The sequence below is a fragment of the Humulus lupulus genome, chromosome 3, assembly GCF_963169125.1.
Source record: "Humulus lupulus chromosome 3, drHumLupu1.1, whole genome shotgun sequence".
Lineage (NCBI taxonomy): Eukaryota > Viridiplantae > Streptophyta > Magnoliopsida > Rosales > Cannabaceae > Humulus > Humulus lupulus.
The window spans coordinates 18,827,777-18,844,288 of NC_084795.1; the positions used below are offsets into that span (position 1 = coordinate 18,827,777).

The 16,512-nt window shown below is 34.9% G+C and overlaps 2 protein-coding genes across 6 annotated transcripts; both read left to right on the plus strand.

The window, feature by feature from the left end:
- Positions 1-7,190: 7,190 nt before the first annotated feature.
- LOC133822257 (actin-related protein 3) lies at positions 7,191-11,925 on the plus strand. The gene is made up of 9 exons (XM_062254530.1): positions 7,191-7,658; positions 7,821-8,280; positions 9,149-9,295; positions 9,492-9,584; positions 9,728-9,847; positions 9,939-10,049; positions 10,546-10,671; positions 10,763-10,861; positions 11,250-11,925. The coding sequence occupies exons 1-9, from the start codon at positions 7,609-7,611 to the stop codon at positions 11,328-11,330; spliced, it is 1,287 nt and encodes a 428-aa protein (XP_062110514.1). The 5' UTR covers positions 7,191-7,608; the 3' UTR covers positions 11,331-11,925.
- Positions 11,926-12,976: 1,051 nt separating this feature from the next.
- LOC133822258 (uncharacterized) lies at positions 12,977-16,512 on the plus strand. Of its 5 annotated transcripts, XM_062254532.1 has the most exons (3): positions 12,977-13,231; positions 13,331-13,374; positions 14,101-16,512. In XM_062254532.1, exon 3 carries the CDS (start codon positions 14,115-14,117, stop codon positions 16,059-16,061), a length of 1,947 nt encoding a protein of 648 aa, XP_062110516.1. In that variant the 5' UTR covers positions 12,977-13,231; positions 13,331-13,374; positions 14,101-14,114; the 3' UTR covers positions 16,062-16,512. The 5 variants fall into 5 exon arrangements, with proteins under 5 accessions (XP_062110516.1, XP_062110521.1, XP_062110515.1 ...); XM_062254537.1 differs by lacking the exon at positions 13,331-13,374 and having other exon boundaries at positions 12,977-13,261; XM_062254531.1 differs by lacking the exon at positions 13,331-13,374 and having other exon boundaries at positions 12,978-13,231.

Genomic DNA, 16,512 nt, shown 5'->3' on the forward strand with positions numbered 1-16,512 from the left:
ATCTTTTATCTGTTAGTCAACTATCTAGAGATTCTAATTGTTATGTTGTTTTCTATGAATCTCATTGTATTTTTTAGGACCAACTCTCAGGGAAGACGATTGGCAGTGCTAGGATGATTAATGGTCTCTACTATTTTGAGGATACTCTATCTATTAATAACATTGCTCAAGGACTTGGTAGTATCAGTTCTTTTTCTGTTTTTGATCAAATAATGATATGGCACTATAGGTTGGGCCATCCTAGTTTTTCCTATTTGAAACATTTGTTCCATGGTTTATTTAAAAAATTAAATCCTTTATCTTTTCAATGTGAAAGTTGTGTATTGGCCAAGAGCCATAAAAACACTTATGTTAAAAAATCTTATTGACCTTCTCAACCTTTTTACCTTTTTCACAGCGATGTTTGGGGACCCTCCAAGGTCACCACATTTTCACGTAAGAAATGGTTTGTTACTTTTATCGACGACCATACTCGTCTTTGTTGGGTCTATTTAATGAAAGAAAAATCTGATGTGGCTCAAATTTTTAAAGATTTTTATTGTATGATTGAAACACAATTCCATAGTAAAATCAGTATTTTGAGATCTGACAATGGAACATAATATTTTAATAATACATTAGGCAATTTTTTAAAGGAAAAATGAATTATTCAACAATCTTCTTGTCCTGATACACCTTAACAAAATGGCTTAGCTGAATGAAAAAATAGACACCTATTAGAAGTGGCTAGAGCTATGATGTCTTACATGAATATTCCAAAATACTTATGGGGAGATGTTGTTCTTACTGCTTCCTATTTAATTAATATGATGCCTACTAGAGTCTTACAATATACTTATCCTCTTGATTGCTTGAAAAAATTATTTCCAGGGTGTAGAATTAATTCATATATTCCTTTGAAAATATTTGGTTGTACTGCCTATGTTCACACTCCAAAAAGGTCTAGGTCCAAATTAGAACCAAGAGCTGAAAAATGTATTTTTATTGGATATTTACCTAATAAAAAAGGTTACAAGTGCTTTAATCTTGTTACTAAACGATTTCATATGACTATGAATGTTACTTTTTTGGAACAAACCCCCTTTTTTACCAAAAAATTTATTCAGGGGGAGACTTTAGTGAAATCAAATTTTCGGGAAATTGAGCCGCTCCCTAATATCATTATAGAAACAGCTCAAGCTCAACCTACTAAATGTGAATCTGAAATTGGTTTGTCAGAAAAAGAAATACTACGATTTATTAAAAATCATGAAAATCTCGAGCCTTTGGTTTATTCTAGGAGAAATGTACCTGAAAGAAATAAAGACCATGTAATCATCCTAGCACATGGTTGTTATACCCAGATTTTGAGCCTTGAGAATTGTGATCTCGAAAGCTGGATTCGTCAGGTATGGGCTCGCAATATCTAGAAGTACGTGTCCGCAACCTAGGCACTGAACCTATAAAGCAGGTGGCAACCTCGAAGATGGTAGCCTCGAAATCCTCACAAGTTCGAAAGACAGACATCGAAGTATGTCTATTCTCGGGTGGCCTCGGATCAGGAGTTCCGAGCCTGACATAAGTATGAGCTCGAAGCCACATGATCTTGGGGAAAATACTACAACTCGAAAGTCATTAAGAGACCTGGGTTGGCACGGCACTGACGATGTAGGTTGCTAAATTTGAACATCTTAATGAGTCATTCTGGAGAGACGCAGTCTACATATATTGTTGTAACTTCCCTATAATAAAGGGGTATTTATTATTCAGTTATACGCCCCCTAGTCTTCAGGGGACGTTTCCTTGTATGTAGGAGTTACAGGCTTTTAAAGCCATTAAATTTATTGACATAAAGGAGAATTTCCCAGAAATGTGTGGGATAGTATTCTGAGATTTCCTCTATAAATAGAGGAGTCCTGTACCTTTGTAAAGGAGAGGAATTTTGTAATCTGGAGAAAAACTCTGGAGAATTCATTCTTGAAGAATTTCCAGAAATCATCTTAAGTTCTAATAACAAAGACTCATGGACTAGGCAGAGTTAACTGCTGAACCACGTAAAAAATCCTGTTTGTGTTATTATATTTTTCTAGCCATAACTAATTATTGTTTATGTGCTCTATATTCACTGTTGATGAAAAACGGCGTCAACAATGGTCAAATGGAAGCCCTAAGCGACGGTTTTCCAAATATTTCAGGTAATTCTTCTCCTGCTTCTACTTCTCTTACTGAACCTGAATCTAGTCTAGGAGTAATTCCAGAAAATACCAATTTAGATCTTCCTATTGCCTTAAGAAAAGGAACCCGTACTTGCGCTAAGTATCCTATTGCTAAACATATTTCTTACAATCATTTGTCAAAAAACCATAGAGCATTTATTGCGAATATTTCAGAACTTGCTGTGCCTAGAAATAAACAGGAAGCATTGGATGATCCGAATTGGAATTTGGCAGTTATGGAGGAAATGAATGCCTTGATTAAAAATGGTACTTGGGAGATTGTAAGAGTACCGAAGGGGACAAAGATTGTTGGGTGCAAATGGGTTTTTACAATAAAAACCAAAGCTGATGGGAGTGTTGAAAGGTATAAGGCTAGGCTTGTCGCAAAAGGGTTTACTCAAACCTATGGAATTGATTATCAAGAAACTTTTGCTCCGGTTGCAAAAATAAATTCCATTCGGGTTTTACTTTCTCTTGCTGTTAATTCTAGTTGGCCTTTATACCAATTAGATGTTAAAAATGCTTTTCTTAATGGGGATCTAGAAGAAGAAGTGTTTATGAGTCCTCCACCTGGTTTTGAAAAGGGTGTTGGTTTTGGGAGAGTTTGCAAACTTAAAAAGTCCTTGTATGAGCTTAAGCAGTCTCCTAGAGCCTGGTTTGAGCGCTTTGGTAGAGTGTTGAGGCGCCATGGATATACTCAGAGTCAAGCAGATCACACCATGTTCTATAAACATTCAAAGGAAGGAAAGGTAGCTATCTTAATAGTGTATGTGGATGATATTGTTTTAACTGGAGATGATCATGATGAACTTGATGAGTTGAAAAAGAGACTTGCTCAAGAGTTTGAGATCAAAGACTTGGGAACTTTAAAATACTTTCTTGGAATGGAATTTGCTAGGTCCAAGGAAGGAATCTTTGTTAATCAACGTAATTATGTTCTTGATCTGCTTAAAGACTGGTATGCTAGAGTGTAAACCTGTTGAAACACCCATTGAACCAAATGTCAAATTGCAACCCACACAAGCTGAGAATGTGAAGGATCATGAACGTTATCAACGTTTAGTAGGGAGACTGATTTATCTATCACACACACGGCCAGATATAGCATTCTCAGTGAGTATGGTGAGTCAATTCATGCATGCACTTGGACCTAAACACTTCGAAGCAATCTACAGAATCTTAAGGTATCTAAAAGGAACACCTGGAAAATGACTCATGTTTAAGTCAAGAGGCCATTTACAAATTGAAGCCTATACAGATGCAGATTGGGCTGGGAGTATAGTTGATAGAATATCTACCTCAGGTTATTGTTCATTCATTGGAGGTAACTTAGTCACATGGCGGAGTAAAAAATAGAATGTAGTTGCCAGAAGTAGTGCTGAGGCTGAGTTTAGAGCTGTTGCTCATGGTATGTGTGAGATATTATGGATAAGAAGGTTACTTGAAGAGTTGAAGGCATCTCAAGCATCCCCTATGAAACTTTACTGTGATAACAAGGCTGCTATCTCGATTGCACATAATCCAGTTCTGCATGACCGTACAAAGCATGTAGACGTGGATAAACATTTCATCAAAGAAAAGATAGAGGAAGAGCAAGTAGCAGACATTTTTACAAAGGGATTATTAAAAAAGCAGTTTGATTTTCTGAGTAGCAAGCTGGCTATGGAAGACATCTTTACACCAGCTTGAGGGGGAGTGTTGGAGAAAATCAAACTATTTTAAGAAGTTTTCTAATTTTAGAATAATTGTTTAAAGTTATAAAATAGCTGATTTGTTTGCTGATTTTATTTATTTTAGGAAAGTTGTTAAATAGGGTGATTTGACATTAAAGTAGAATATTATTGTATTGTTTTAGGGCAACCTCTTATATGTGTATATATTGTATCATTCACGATAAAATAATATATAAAAAAATTTCCCTATTTCTGACTCATAGCCCATTACCCTTTAATTCCTAGTAATGTTCTAATCCTCAAATCACCCCGAGATTCACCTCGAGCCCCGAAATTAACCCCGTTATGACCAGACCGATTACTTGCATTCAGATCGTCTCATGCCGAAAAGCTCGAACAAATTCACATATATTGTGGTCTTACCCATAAATCACCAACATGCATGACAATATACAAATATGCCCTCAACGAGCCAAATTATCAAAATGCCCTTATAATGAAAAATAGACCCATATACATGCATTTATCATCATATTATAATATAATTCACATAACACATGCATGTAATTATTTAATGACATAATAAATCAATTATGGCCCTCACGGCCTCCTAATCAAGGTCCTAAACCTTATTAGGAAATTTGGGGCATTACACATATTATTCATATTAATATATTTTTGTTGTTGGAAATTGCATATAACATGATCTTTGTTTATTTTCATGCAATTTACATATTATCAAACAAACATGTAAATTCCTATAACATGCTCCTATGAAATTGATACAAATATAGAGTAAAGTAAAAACTTACATTACACAGCATAACTAGAACAATTCCTTCCTTCAATCTATCTAACCATTGATTCATTTATGTAGCAGAGTATTATCAAGAGATTGAACTAGGTCAGCAACAGAGTTTTCCTCACCAAGCATTTGATCAACCTAGAACTAGTGCATATTGGTTCTCAACACATGAGATAGAGATCTAGAAGAGAATAAGAAGATAATGAGTGGCCAAGAAATGATTAAACTGTCTAGGTTTTCACTTACCTAATGAATCAACTGAGGCTAACTTGTGAAAACCATAAATATCATATTCTTTATATAGGAAACTTAATGGACTTTATTTAAATTAATCAAAAATAATAAACAAAAAATAAAAGTCTTGGGCTCCCATAAATGGACTTGGACCCAATCTCTTTGTTTTAAATTTAAATCTCAATTGAGTCTAAATTCAAAACATTTTTATTTATTGATCTGTTAATTAATTAATTAAATCATTATTCAAATTAACTAATTATAATTTGAAACATGATATAATATTATTTATTTATATTGACACAAATTTATCAATATTAATAAATTTGCCCAAAGATTCTCTTTTATTCTCCAAATCTCATATCTCTGTACAATTTTCCAAAATTGACATAGTCAACTTTAAAAATCCTAATTGGCAATTAAATCAATTAATTGAGACATTCTATATGATTTACATAAAGGTGATGCGGGGACCATCGATCCATGAAATCAAGCTTCAATATGTTACCATAAATTTATTTACGTATAATTTCACTATCTTATTAATTCCTTGTTAACTCCACTATAAACTTGGAATTGAACTCTTTAATTCGTAGAACGTATTTTTCAAACCTCAAATACATTATCCATTATTATAACTATTACAGTTAGTCAATCCTTTATTGATGATTTACTAACAAGCTGGGTGCAAATTACTGTTTTACCCCTCATCAGTATTTTATCCTTAACTCCCACTAAGTTCCTTATAAATGATATTTCCGTAAACTTAATCACAGAAATGAGATCTCAATCATTTAACCTTTTGAACAAAGCAATTAAGGAAATCATTTTTTTACTTCTCATACAAAAGTTATAGATTTCATATCTATGAATAATACTTCCACTCAATTACTCTACTAAATCTCCAAGATGTAAGTATGGGCTAGATCGTAGGGTAAGCTGGTAACGAACAAGTCAAAAAATTTAATTAATATAATTAGTAGAGTATTATCACTCAGAATTAAGATCGACTTGACCTATGGTCAACGTTGTGATATTGATTAGATTCGATAACAACGATACTTATTTATCTATCAATAATCAATATCAGTGCTAGTCTGATGTAACCAAATATATCTGATTTGATCTACTTGGTCAATGTCTTAGACAAGACATCACACCCTGAATGTGTAAGTAGATCATATTGTAGATTGCCTAATCAGTGAAAATCCAATGCACTGATCTAATCTTATGACTTGTTCTTTTGAACATATAATTACGACTATAATCTACTGTGACCTAGTCACTATAATTGTAACTATTTATATGCTCGAGATTTTATAAATGTTTGTATTATTCCAATAATCATGTAATAAAACAAGCAATCAACACAGTTGTCAAACTAAATGATTTATACTATTTTTGTAGACAATATAAAATTGTGTTACATGTTTGATATGGTTTTATAAAGGCATAAAACCCAACATTTTATCCTTGCCAAACAAGTATACAAGGTATTAAAAACTTAAAAAGTAAATGATTTATTAAATATTCTTAAATAAATTAATGTATAATTAATTTTAGATATAGTTTGGTAGAATTATAACTTATGCAATTGCCACCTTTAATTATGCTATAAGAAAAATTAGTTGGAGTATGAATTGGTTGATGAATTATAATGTAAAAGTGATAAATTATAAAAAAAGAATAATGATATGTATACAAAACATGCAAGAAAACATTACACACATGACACATTAATTTTAATAGAAGCTTTTTAATTAAGCAACTTAAAATCTTTTTAATTTTTTTACCATGCCTTAATAATCACTCATATTTTTAAGTAAAATTATTTCATTATATATAATTTTTTTGCCACACATTAAATTAATATATTTTTGAAAAGAAATTAAATATATTATTATTGTTGTGGATTGTGGTAAAATTTGTAAATCTAAAGCTTGGAGCTGATGTGGATTCCTCCTATTGGTTAGTCACCTTGTATGAATGTTAGTACTTAGTACTTGTTATTGGTTGAGTACATCCGTAGAATGGGGCCAAGAGGAGAGAATGCCTTTTGAACTTGACCAGAAAAAGTGTATGATATCATGCCATGCAGCTCCATCAATTTATTATTACCGTCCAATCGGGTCCCACCCTACATACGACTGTCCTCACCCGAATCATCACCCCTCAGGTACCGAATCAGAACGGTCTTTAAACGATGTCGTATGCGTCAAACTCAAACCATTGGATAAAACAACAGACATATCGATCTAAAAAGAGAGAGAGAGGGGTCGGTCGGTGGTGGGTCGTTGTTTGTTTTCCAAGAAAAGTATCGAAAGAAAATTACCAAAAAAAAAAAAAAAAAAAAGAGAAAAGAGAGAGAGAACCGAAGGCACAGAAACAATGATGATGAATTCAATTAGAGACGGTGGATTCTGTTTGTGCAGTCGTCGTTGAAATGGGTGGAGAAGCTGTTATTTACTCTAAGCTACCAAGCTTTCCGTTGAGTCTTTGCTTTTGCTTTAGTTTCAAGTCTCTGTCGCAATCACAATCTCAATCTCAATCTCAATCACCTTCTTCATCTTCTTCGTTTTTGCGCTTCTCTAAGCGCCCTTCACGACCATGATCGTTTCTCTTACACCCTTTAAAGGATCTCAGTTGCAGATCCATTTTCATCGCCGTATCCAAAACCAACATCACTTAATCTCGTTTTATTATGGACCCCGCCGCTTCACGCCCCGCCGTGGTGATCGACAATGGCACCGGGTAATTTAAAAATTCCAGTCAACCTATACGTATTTGAAGAAATGCATTCATTGGGTTATTTTTCGTTTTTCGTTTTTGTGTGGGTATTACGTTGTGCACACCGCCTGTTTGATAAAATAACCCAATTGGGTTTTGTGCATTTTTTTCTTTCTGTGATGGCAGCTATACTAAGATGGGTTTTGCTGGAAATGTGGAGCCTTGCTTCATTGTGCCGAGTGTCGTTGCTGTAAACGAATCGTTTTTGAATCAATCGAGAACTTCCTCGAAGGCCAATTGGTTAGCGCAGCACAGTGCTGGTGTTATGGCCGATCTTGATTTCTTTATTGGGGATGAGGCGCTTGCAAAATCTCGATCTAGCAGTACTTATAATCTTACCTATCCGATTAGACACGGGCAAGTTGATAATTGGGATGCAATGGAGCGGTTCTGGCAGCAGTGTATATTTAATTATTTGCGTTGTGATCCAGAGGACCATTATTTTCTTTTGACTGAGAGCCCATTGACTGCACCGGAGAGTCGTGAGTATACTGGTGAAATTATGTTTGAGACGTTCAATGTTCCCGGGCTTTACATTGCGGTGAACTCTGTGCTTGCTCTTGCGGCTGGTTACACAACGTCTAAGGTTGGTTTGAAATTCAATAATTATGTTAAATTTCTATTTAGGAAACAAATAGTAAAGGCTTGGAGCAAATATTTTCAGCTGCTCATTTTAAAAATGTAGGCAGTTCACTAAGGGTGATGTTTGGATGGGGTAATGTAATGGAGTGTAAATGAATCAATTTTAATTTTAATTTTTTGTTTGGTTGCATCTTAGAATATTGAAAAGTCATTCCATTTTACCATTTTGGTGAATTTAATAATTTTTTTTATTCATATTAATTTTTATTTCATTCCTTTTCCCATTCCTATTCCTCAATTTTCATTCACTCCAACCAAACCCCTCCTCAATTTTCATTCATATATTTGAATGCCTTTAGAATGATAATTGAATGTCTGAATTTGAAGATGCTAAAAGGGGAAGGGCATGATTCTAATATCTTAAAGATTGTGTTTCGTTAGATACTTAAATATATAGCATTCCTGCAAAGGGCACTAGCGGGTTAAGACTTGTCTTTGGATACCAATAGATAATTTTTAATCATATAATAAATTTGTACTCTTATTGGTTCACATCCTTGTATGTACTGATTTGTTCTAAATAACCATTCTGGCTGGTTTAAGATCTGAGTGACTATTAACTTCTTTTGTTTCTCATTTGCTTTATGCAACGATGACAAAGATTTGGATTGTTGGTAAATTTGCTATGGTTATTTAGGTCACATTTGCTCTATGCAATGAGAGAAAAGATTTGGATTGTTTGTAAACCCAGTATGGTTAGGTCAACAAGTATATTAAATTTTTATCTATCTCTGAATTTGTATGTACTGATTTGTGCTTATTATTGCATAATGTGTGTGCATACCCTTTTAGACTGACCTACAGTTTTATAGTGTGAGATGACCGGAGTTGTAGTAGATGTTGGGGATGGCGCTACTCATGTTGTACCTGTTGCTGATGGTTATGTCATTGGGAGTAGCATTAAGTCAATTCCTATTTCTGGGAAAGATGTAACGCTCTTTGTGCAGCAGCTTATGCGGGTATGTTTTTCATTTGACTTTCATTCATATTGTTTGAGATGAATACACATTATACACTGTTGCACATTTTGTTCTATTTCTGTCATTCTTATTATTTGTGATTGTGATTGGATTGCATGAATAACTTGAATTTGTTCTACCAATTTAGACTCATGTATATTACATCTGAGTGTGATATATATATATATTTATGTAGGAAAGAGGAGAAAATGTTCCGCCAGAAGATTCCTTTGAAGTAGCACGTAAAGTGAAGGAAACATATTGCTATACAAGTTCTGACATTGTCAAGGTTTCTTCATTTACTTTCATCTTGAAGAGATGTTGATAAATTTAAATTCGGATTTTTTCTTAATACATTTCTTCTGACTAAAAAGACTTTGTTGACTTGGACTCATTTGACAGTGGTACCTCTCATTTATTTGATGATTCCAGGAGTTCAATAAACATGATAAAGAGCCATCGAAGTATATTAAACAATGGAGAGGCATTAAACCAAAGACAGGGGCACCATACTCTTGTGATATTGGCTATGAAAGATTTCTCGGGCCAGAAGTTTGTTCCTTCTCTTTCTTTAAATTTCAGGATATAATATTATTTATCTCATAAACCATTATCATGAATGTGCTGCCACTGTTTATATCAGGTGTTCTTCAATCCTGAGATATATAGCACCGAGTACACTACTCCTTTACCAGCTGTCATAGACAAGTGCATTCAGTCAGCACCAATTGACACAAGGAGGGCTTTGTATAAGGTGAGCAAACTTTGAAGACATGATACAAAGTTATTCTTAAGATAACATGCTCCTTAAGGAAACAATTAGATTACACTGTACACAATTTGCGGGGTAGATATATTCAATGTGGGAATGCATTGGTTAGCCTAAATTCTCACATTTTTTAAATAAGAAACAGTTAGTAGCTTGTTAAATTAGCCCAGCTGGGGTTTGAACCCCACACTTCTTAGTTACAAGACAACACACACCCAACCACTTGAGTTACACTCAAGTGGCAGCTTAAATTATAGGCACTATATTTACTGTCTTGTCACATTACGTTGTGATAAGTCAGTTTCTTTAATTTTTAATTCTTTAAGTTTTTGCATTTTCCACCTTTTGTTTGTGGTTGACATCCATTTGATCTGCTGTGAGTCAGTAATGTGTCAATTTGTGATCATTAGATTATTCGGTGCAGGTTTATAATTTATCCAACCAATTGTTTGCTTATAATTTGTTTTGATTAAAAATTCAGAATATTGTGTTGTCTGGAGGCTCAACCATGTTCAGGGACTTCCATAGGAGATTGCAACGGGATCTAAAAAAGATTGTTGATGCCCGAGTTGTTGCATCTGAAGCTCGACTTGGTGGAGAAATAAGAGTAAGCCTACATGATAATTTTCTTTTAACATTATGGTGAGTAAAAATGGTAGTTTTGGAGTTCAATTTTTAATGTTTTTTGTGGCTTGCAGTCGCAACCTGTGGAAGTCAATGTTGTCAGCCACCCCATCCAGAGATTTGCAGTCTGGTTTGGAGGCTCTGTACTTGCATCAACACCAGAATTTTTTGCGGTATGAATTTATTAAAATTTAAGATTATAATTTTGTGCTGGTATTATCTTTCACTCCATCAAATGTTTATTTGAACATCAATTTAATATATGGAACTTTTATATGAATAATTATTATATTAGTTAAAGTTGGGTTGGGTGTGGTGTGATATTGTTGAGAGATGGTTGGAAGTCTGGAATTTAATTAGAATAGATTAACTAGTGACAATATTTTAACTTGATGATAATTGTTGAGAACAAAAGGGATTGAATCTCCTTCCCCAATTTTCCATGAACCCACCCCTAGCGCAGAAAGATAAAAGAAATAAGATGATTCTGATCTAATGCATGAACTACCATTCCCGCAATAGTATTTTAGTTGCTGAAATTTGAATCTCCACCATATACAGGCATGTCATACAAAAGCAGAGTACGAGGAGTACGGCGCAAGCATATGTCGAACCAATCCCGTCTTCAAGGGGATGTATTGATACGAAAAAAATCAATTTGACTGGCATTTCCTCATAAGAACATCTTAAGGACTGCCTTGTCACTTCCATCTCTTGAGGGCATGACTTTTACTTCACATCCTGATGTTTCCTTGGCTTCATCATGTGTATGCACTATGCATATGCTGTGAGAGAGGTGGTGTACAATATAGTGATTTATTCCATTTGTAAGAAAACTGGATTTCCATTCATTAATTTCTTAGGAAGTTGCAGATGACCCAGAAGCCAATAGGAAGTGGACTAATAATGTTTCTGGCATGGAAAAAGTACATGTGGCCCCTAGAAGATCAGATGAGAATCATTATCCAATTCCAAGTAAAGTTTTTTGGGGCTGAATTGCATTTTTGGTGTTTTAGTTTAGCCATAGAAGATTGTTAAGATTATTCTTAATCTTTTTGACAGTTGACAATTAAGCTCAATTCATTGTACTTGTATTACTATGTTTGAGTTAGGAAATCTGTTTATCAATTTGTTTGTCTTTTTGGTACAGTTTCTGCAGAACTCATATTCATGTAAGAGCATGATGATCTTAGAAATTAAACATTTTTCAACTAGTGCAATTGCCCTTTTCTCATTATAGATTTCTGTCTTTTGTTTTAGCTTCTTCCCAATACACTGATGTGAGACTCAAATATACGAAGAGAAAAAGAAAAGATAGTCTTCTTCAATAATCTGATGATGGAATGGAGTATGAAAAGGATTTCCATAAAAAAAAGATTTTTTTTAAAAATAAAAATAAAATAAAAGAATAATATATCTATTTTTTGTGACAAGAAGTTTTAGTTTTACACAAAAAAAAAAACCCTTTTAATCTGGTTGGTTAAATGTCTATACATATAGATTATGTAAGTTAGTGGTAGTTCAAATCTTGCAGGTTTAATGTCAATTTACAATATATTTCTATATTATAAGCATATCATGTCGCTTTTTCATTTATGGCACATCACTGTATAAATTGGTAAACCAATCAACTCACTCAAATGTGCAAATTGCAATACCTATCAATTTTCTTCATGTATATTAATCAAGTCATATATTATTATTTTAGGATAGTAAATACGTCTAGAAATTAAATTGTACAAAGATTATATTTTAGTACTTTATTATTAACAAAAAAAAAAACAAGATTTAAATTTTCTGTGAGAATTAAATTCCAATATTTGTCTATTTAACAGAAATATTAATACGTTCAAAATAGAGATTTTTTTTAATTACCAATGATTTAACATATATTAAAATAAAAATAATGCAAATATTGTGTTAGGTACTTTTCTCATGTGACTATTATTTAAAGTTATGTTTTATAAGTAGACAAGAAAAAGAAATGAAAATACAAAATATGTGAAAATGATGGTACATTTACTATTTTACCCTCTGTCTTAAAAGCAAATGATAAATTTACTGAAAATCTTATTTTTAAAACAGTTTGTATTCTATTTTTTTTTTTAAAACATTTTTTATATTGTATTACAATTTACAAGTAGGCTTTATAGGAATGAATGAGATGGGAGGCTGTTCTAAAAGTCAACAGTTATGAATATGAAGAGAAAAAGAACAGAAACAATGGTCAATGTTTTTAGCAGTTGAAACCTGAAAATGAAAGCTTATCTTTGTATGTTTTATATAACATACAAGGGCATAGCTTAAAGCCCATTTCTCTGCAAAGAAAACAGTAAGACGCGTATTTAGAGTCTAAAAATCCACATGGGTTTCTGCTCAGTTCCCTGTACGATACCCTGAGCAGGAATACGATTATTATTAGAATAAAGTAATTATAATACTAGTGGATAAAGAATACCTACTGTTGTTGTTGATCAACCAAATTAAAGTTGCTTCTAATTCGTCTCAGAGCACAAGACAGACAAAACCAAAACAAAACGACAGTAAGATTACTTACCACAAGCAAATCAATAGTAAAATCCAATCCAACCCAATCTATTCTGATATTGTGATTATTTTTTGTTTTTTTCTTGCTTGCTAAGTTATGGATTTGATACTGACTTCAATGCTCGAAAAGTGTTGGTTGGTAAGTGGGTCTCTGCAATTTTCTTTGTTTTGTGGAGGAGATGGGAGCTGGGTGCTCTTTGATTTGCTTGTTTTCTCGGATTATCGATTTGGGTATTGAGATTTCTTAGGATTCATGATGTTTTACGATGTGGGTCTGGAAATATTTATGTTTTTTCGTCAATTTTATGTGAGGGATGTTGTATATGTGTGTGTAAATTTCCCAATATTGTGAAGTGAGAATTGATTAGTATCCTTTATTATTTTTGTTTCTTCCGGTATGGTTATGATTCTGACTTTATGAGGTTAAATTTCAAGGATTTTTTGGTTTTTGGTAGAGAGGTGAAGCTATTGTTAACTATAAACTGGAGCTTTGTTCTTGATGTGGGTGTGGGAAAATTTTGAACTTCGTGTGCTTCTTAAGTAAGTTTCAGAAAAAACAACAAAAAGGTCATATTTATTGCAGTACTATCAGATCTTTCAAGTTCACATGCTTATTAACTCGATTTTCATTATTGTCTACTTCTTTAGCTGTTTCTAGTTTTGGTCTTAAGTTGAATTTTGTGAATGTGCAATATTATCCTTTATCACCATCTTTCTATGAGTAGAGCCATGTAACTATACAGATTTTGTGTTCATATACCTGTGTGCTGTATGAAGCGTTTTGTCTTGTTCTATTCTTGCTTATGTTGTATCATATAGATGGAGTTATTATTTATCAGTCTTTATTTTCATCTCACTTTGTCAGCCTTAATGGATTGAATGAGTGAAGAGCAAATGGATTTCGAAGATGAGGATTATGGAGGACCGCAAAAGCTCCAGGATCAGGGTAGTAGTGGAGCTATATCTGCTCTTGCAGATGAAGAACCAATGGGAGAAGATGATGAATACGATGATCTCTATAATGATGTTAACATTGGAGATGGTTTCATGCAGTTGCACCGGTCTGAGGCACCACTTCCTCCTGGTGGTGTCAGCAATGGAGGGCTCCAAGCTCAGAAAACTAATATTCCCGTACCAAGAGACGAAACTGGGGTCTCTCGAGAACTGAATATTCCAGGTGTTTCAGCAGATGGAAAATATTCTAGTGCAAGTTCTCAATTTCCTGGCCAGAAGGAGGGACTTGCAGTTGATAATAAATCAAAAGTTGGATTTTCAGAAAAGGGAAGAATTATGGAGATGACTAATGATGCTCAAGTCAGACAAATGGGTTTTCAAAGATCTTTGATGCCACATGGTACAGGAGTTGATTCATCTGTTATTCCTGTAAAAGTTGCAAATGAGCATGTATTGTCACTGAATTCTGAAAGCATTGTTACTAGAGGGGGTCCTCCGATGCTTGCTAATCAAACCAATGTGGATGCAAGTGTTAACCGGTCTGTGGTTAATGAAAATCTGATAAGGCCACCAATAGAGAATGGTTCAGCTATGCTGTTTGTTGGAGAACTGCATTGGTGGACAACTGATGCTGAACTTGAAAATGTTTTATCTCAATATGGAAGAGTCAAGGAAATTAAGTTTTTTGATGAAAGAGCCAGCGGTAAATCAAAAGGATATTGTCAAGTTGAGTTTTATGATTCATCAGCAGCTACTGCATGCAAGGAAGGAATGCACGGTCACTTTTTCAATGGGAGAGCTTGTGTTGTGGCATTTGCTACTTCACAAACACTTAAGCAGATGGGAGCTGCTTATGCAAGCAAGAATCAAGCCCAGAATCAGTCTCAACCACCCCAGGGAAGAAGGCCTGTCAATGATGGTGTTGGAAGAGGAGGCAATCAGAGCCATCAAAGTGGAGATACTGGTGGGAGGAATTTTGGAAGGGGTGGATGGGGACGAGGTGGGCAAGGAATAAACAGAGGGGGTGGAGGGTCAATGAGGGGAAGGGGAGGGGCAATGAGTGCTAAGAACATGGTTGGGAGCAATGCTGGAATTGGAGGTAATGCTGGTGGAGCAGGTGGATATGGGCAGGGTCTTGGAGGACATGCATTTGGTGGTCCTGCTGGTGGGATGATGAATCCACAGGGCATGATGGGTTCTGGGTTTGATCCGTCATATATGGGTAGAGGAGGTGGTTATGGAGGATTTCCAGGACCTGCTTTCCCTGGAATGCTTTCTTCATTTCCAGCAGTTAATGCAATGGGACTAGCTGCGGTGGCTCCACATGTAAACCCAGCCTTCTTTGGCAGGGGTATGGCAAATAATGGAATGGGTATGATGGGTACTCATTTCATGGATGGGCATCATGCAGGGATGTGGAATGACACAAGCATGGGTGGATGGGGAGGAGATGAACAAGGTCGAAGGACCAGGGAATCAAGCTATGGTGGTGAGGATGGTGCTTCTGAGTATGGGTATGGAGAAGCAAACAATGAAAAAGGAGTAAGATCAAGTGTTGCTTCCAGGGAAAGAGAAAGAGGATCTGACCGTGACCGGTTAGGGAACTCTGAGCGGAGGCATCATGAAGAAAGAGACCAGGACTGGAACAAATCTGAAAAGGAGCAGCGGGAGCATGGATACAGGGAAGAAAAAGATGGGCACAGCCGAGATCATCGTCAAAGAGAGCGTGACTTGGATAATGAGGATGATTGGGACAGAGGGCAATCTTCATCTAGACCTCGGAGCAGGTCCAGAGTGATGCCTGAAGATCATCAACGCCCTCGCTCAAGAGATGTTGATTATGGAAAGAGGAGACGTATGCCATCCGAGTAATTTGATCTCACCACCCAACCTTCATCAGCATGTTTTCGTAAGCTCACAGCATCTATGCCCTGGACTTTGAACTGTCAATCCTTGGATATCTATGTGCATCTACATCACTTTCTCTGGATCTTGATGGCTCCATGACCAATATGTGGCTTAGAAGTAAGTTTTACTTTGGTGGACAGGATGGAAAGATGTTTTTTTATCAAATACTTTCCTACAGCTAAATGGATTAGGTATTACTCGTATTGTGAGGTAAAAACAATTAGTAAGTTTTAGTAACATATAAATGAGGATAAAGTTTGTGGGGTTTGATTCCTAATGCCCTGCAGCTGGTTATCCCGTTTATTCAATAGCTGTTTTACCCTTTCCTCCCTTCAAGACAATTGCTTCGTTGGCTTGTGATATTAACTCTAAAAACTTATTATGTTTAATATACTATGGGAGGTCATTTGTTTTC

Excerpts from the sequence above, each read along its gene's own strand:
- LOC133822258 (XM_062254537.1), top strand. The coding sequence starts at position 14,115 with ATGAGTGAAGAGCAAATGGATTTCGAAGATGAGGATTATGGAGGACCG.
- LOC133822257 (XM_062254530.1), top strand. The coding sequence starts at position 7,609 with ATGGACCCCGCCGCTTCACGCCCCGCCGTGGTGATCGACAATGGCACC. Across the intron at positions 7,659-7,820 it reads GTGATCGACAATGGCACCGG|CTATACTAAGATGGGTTTTG; the intron begins GTAATTTAAAAA and ends CTGTGATGGCAG. Across the intron at positions 9,848-9,938 it reads AAAGATTTCTCGGGCCAGAA|GTGTTCTTCAATCCTGAGAT; the intron begins GTTTGTTCCTTC and ends TGTTTATATCAG.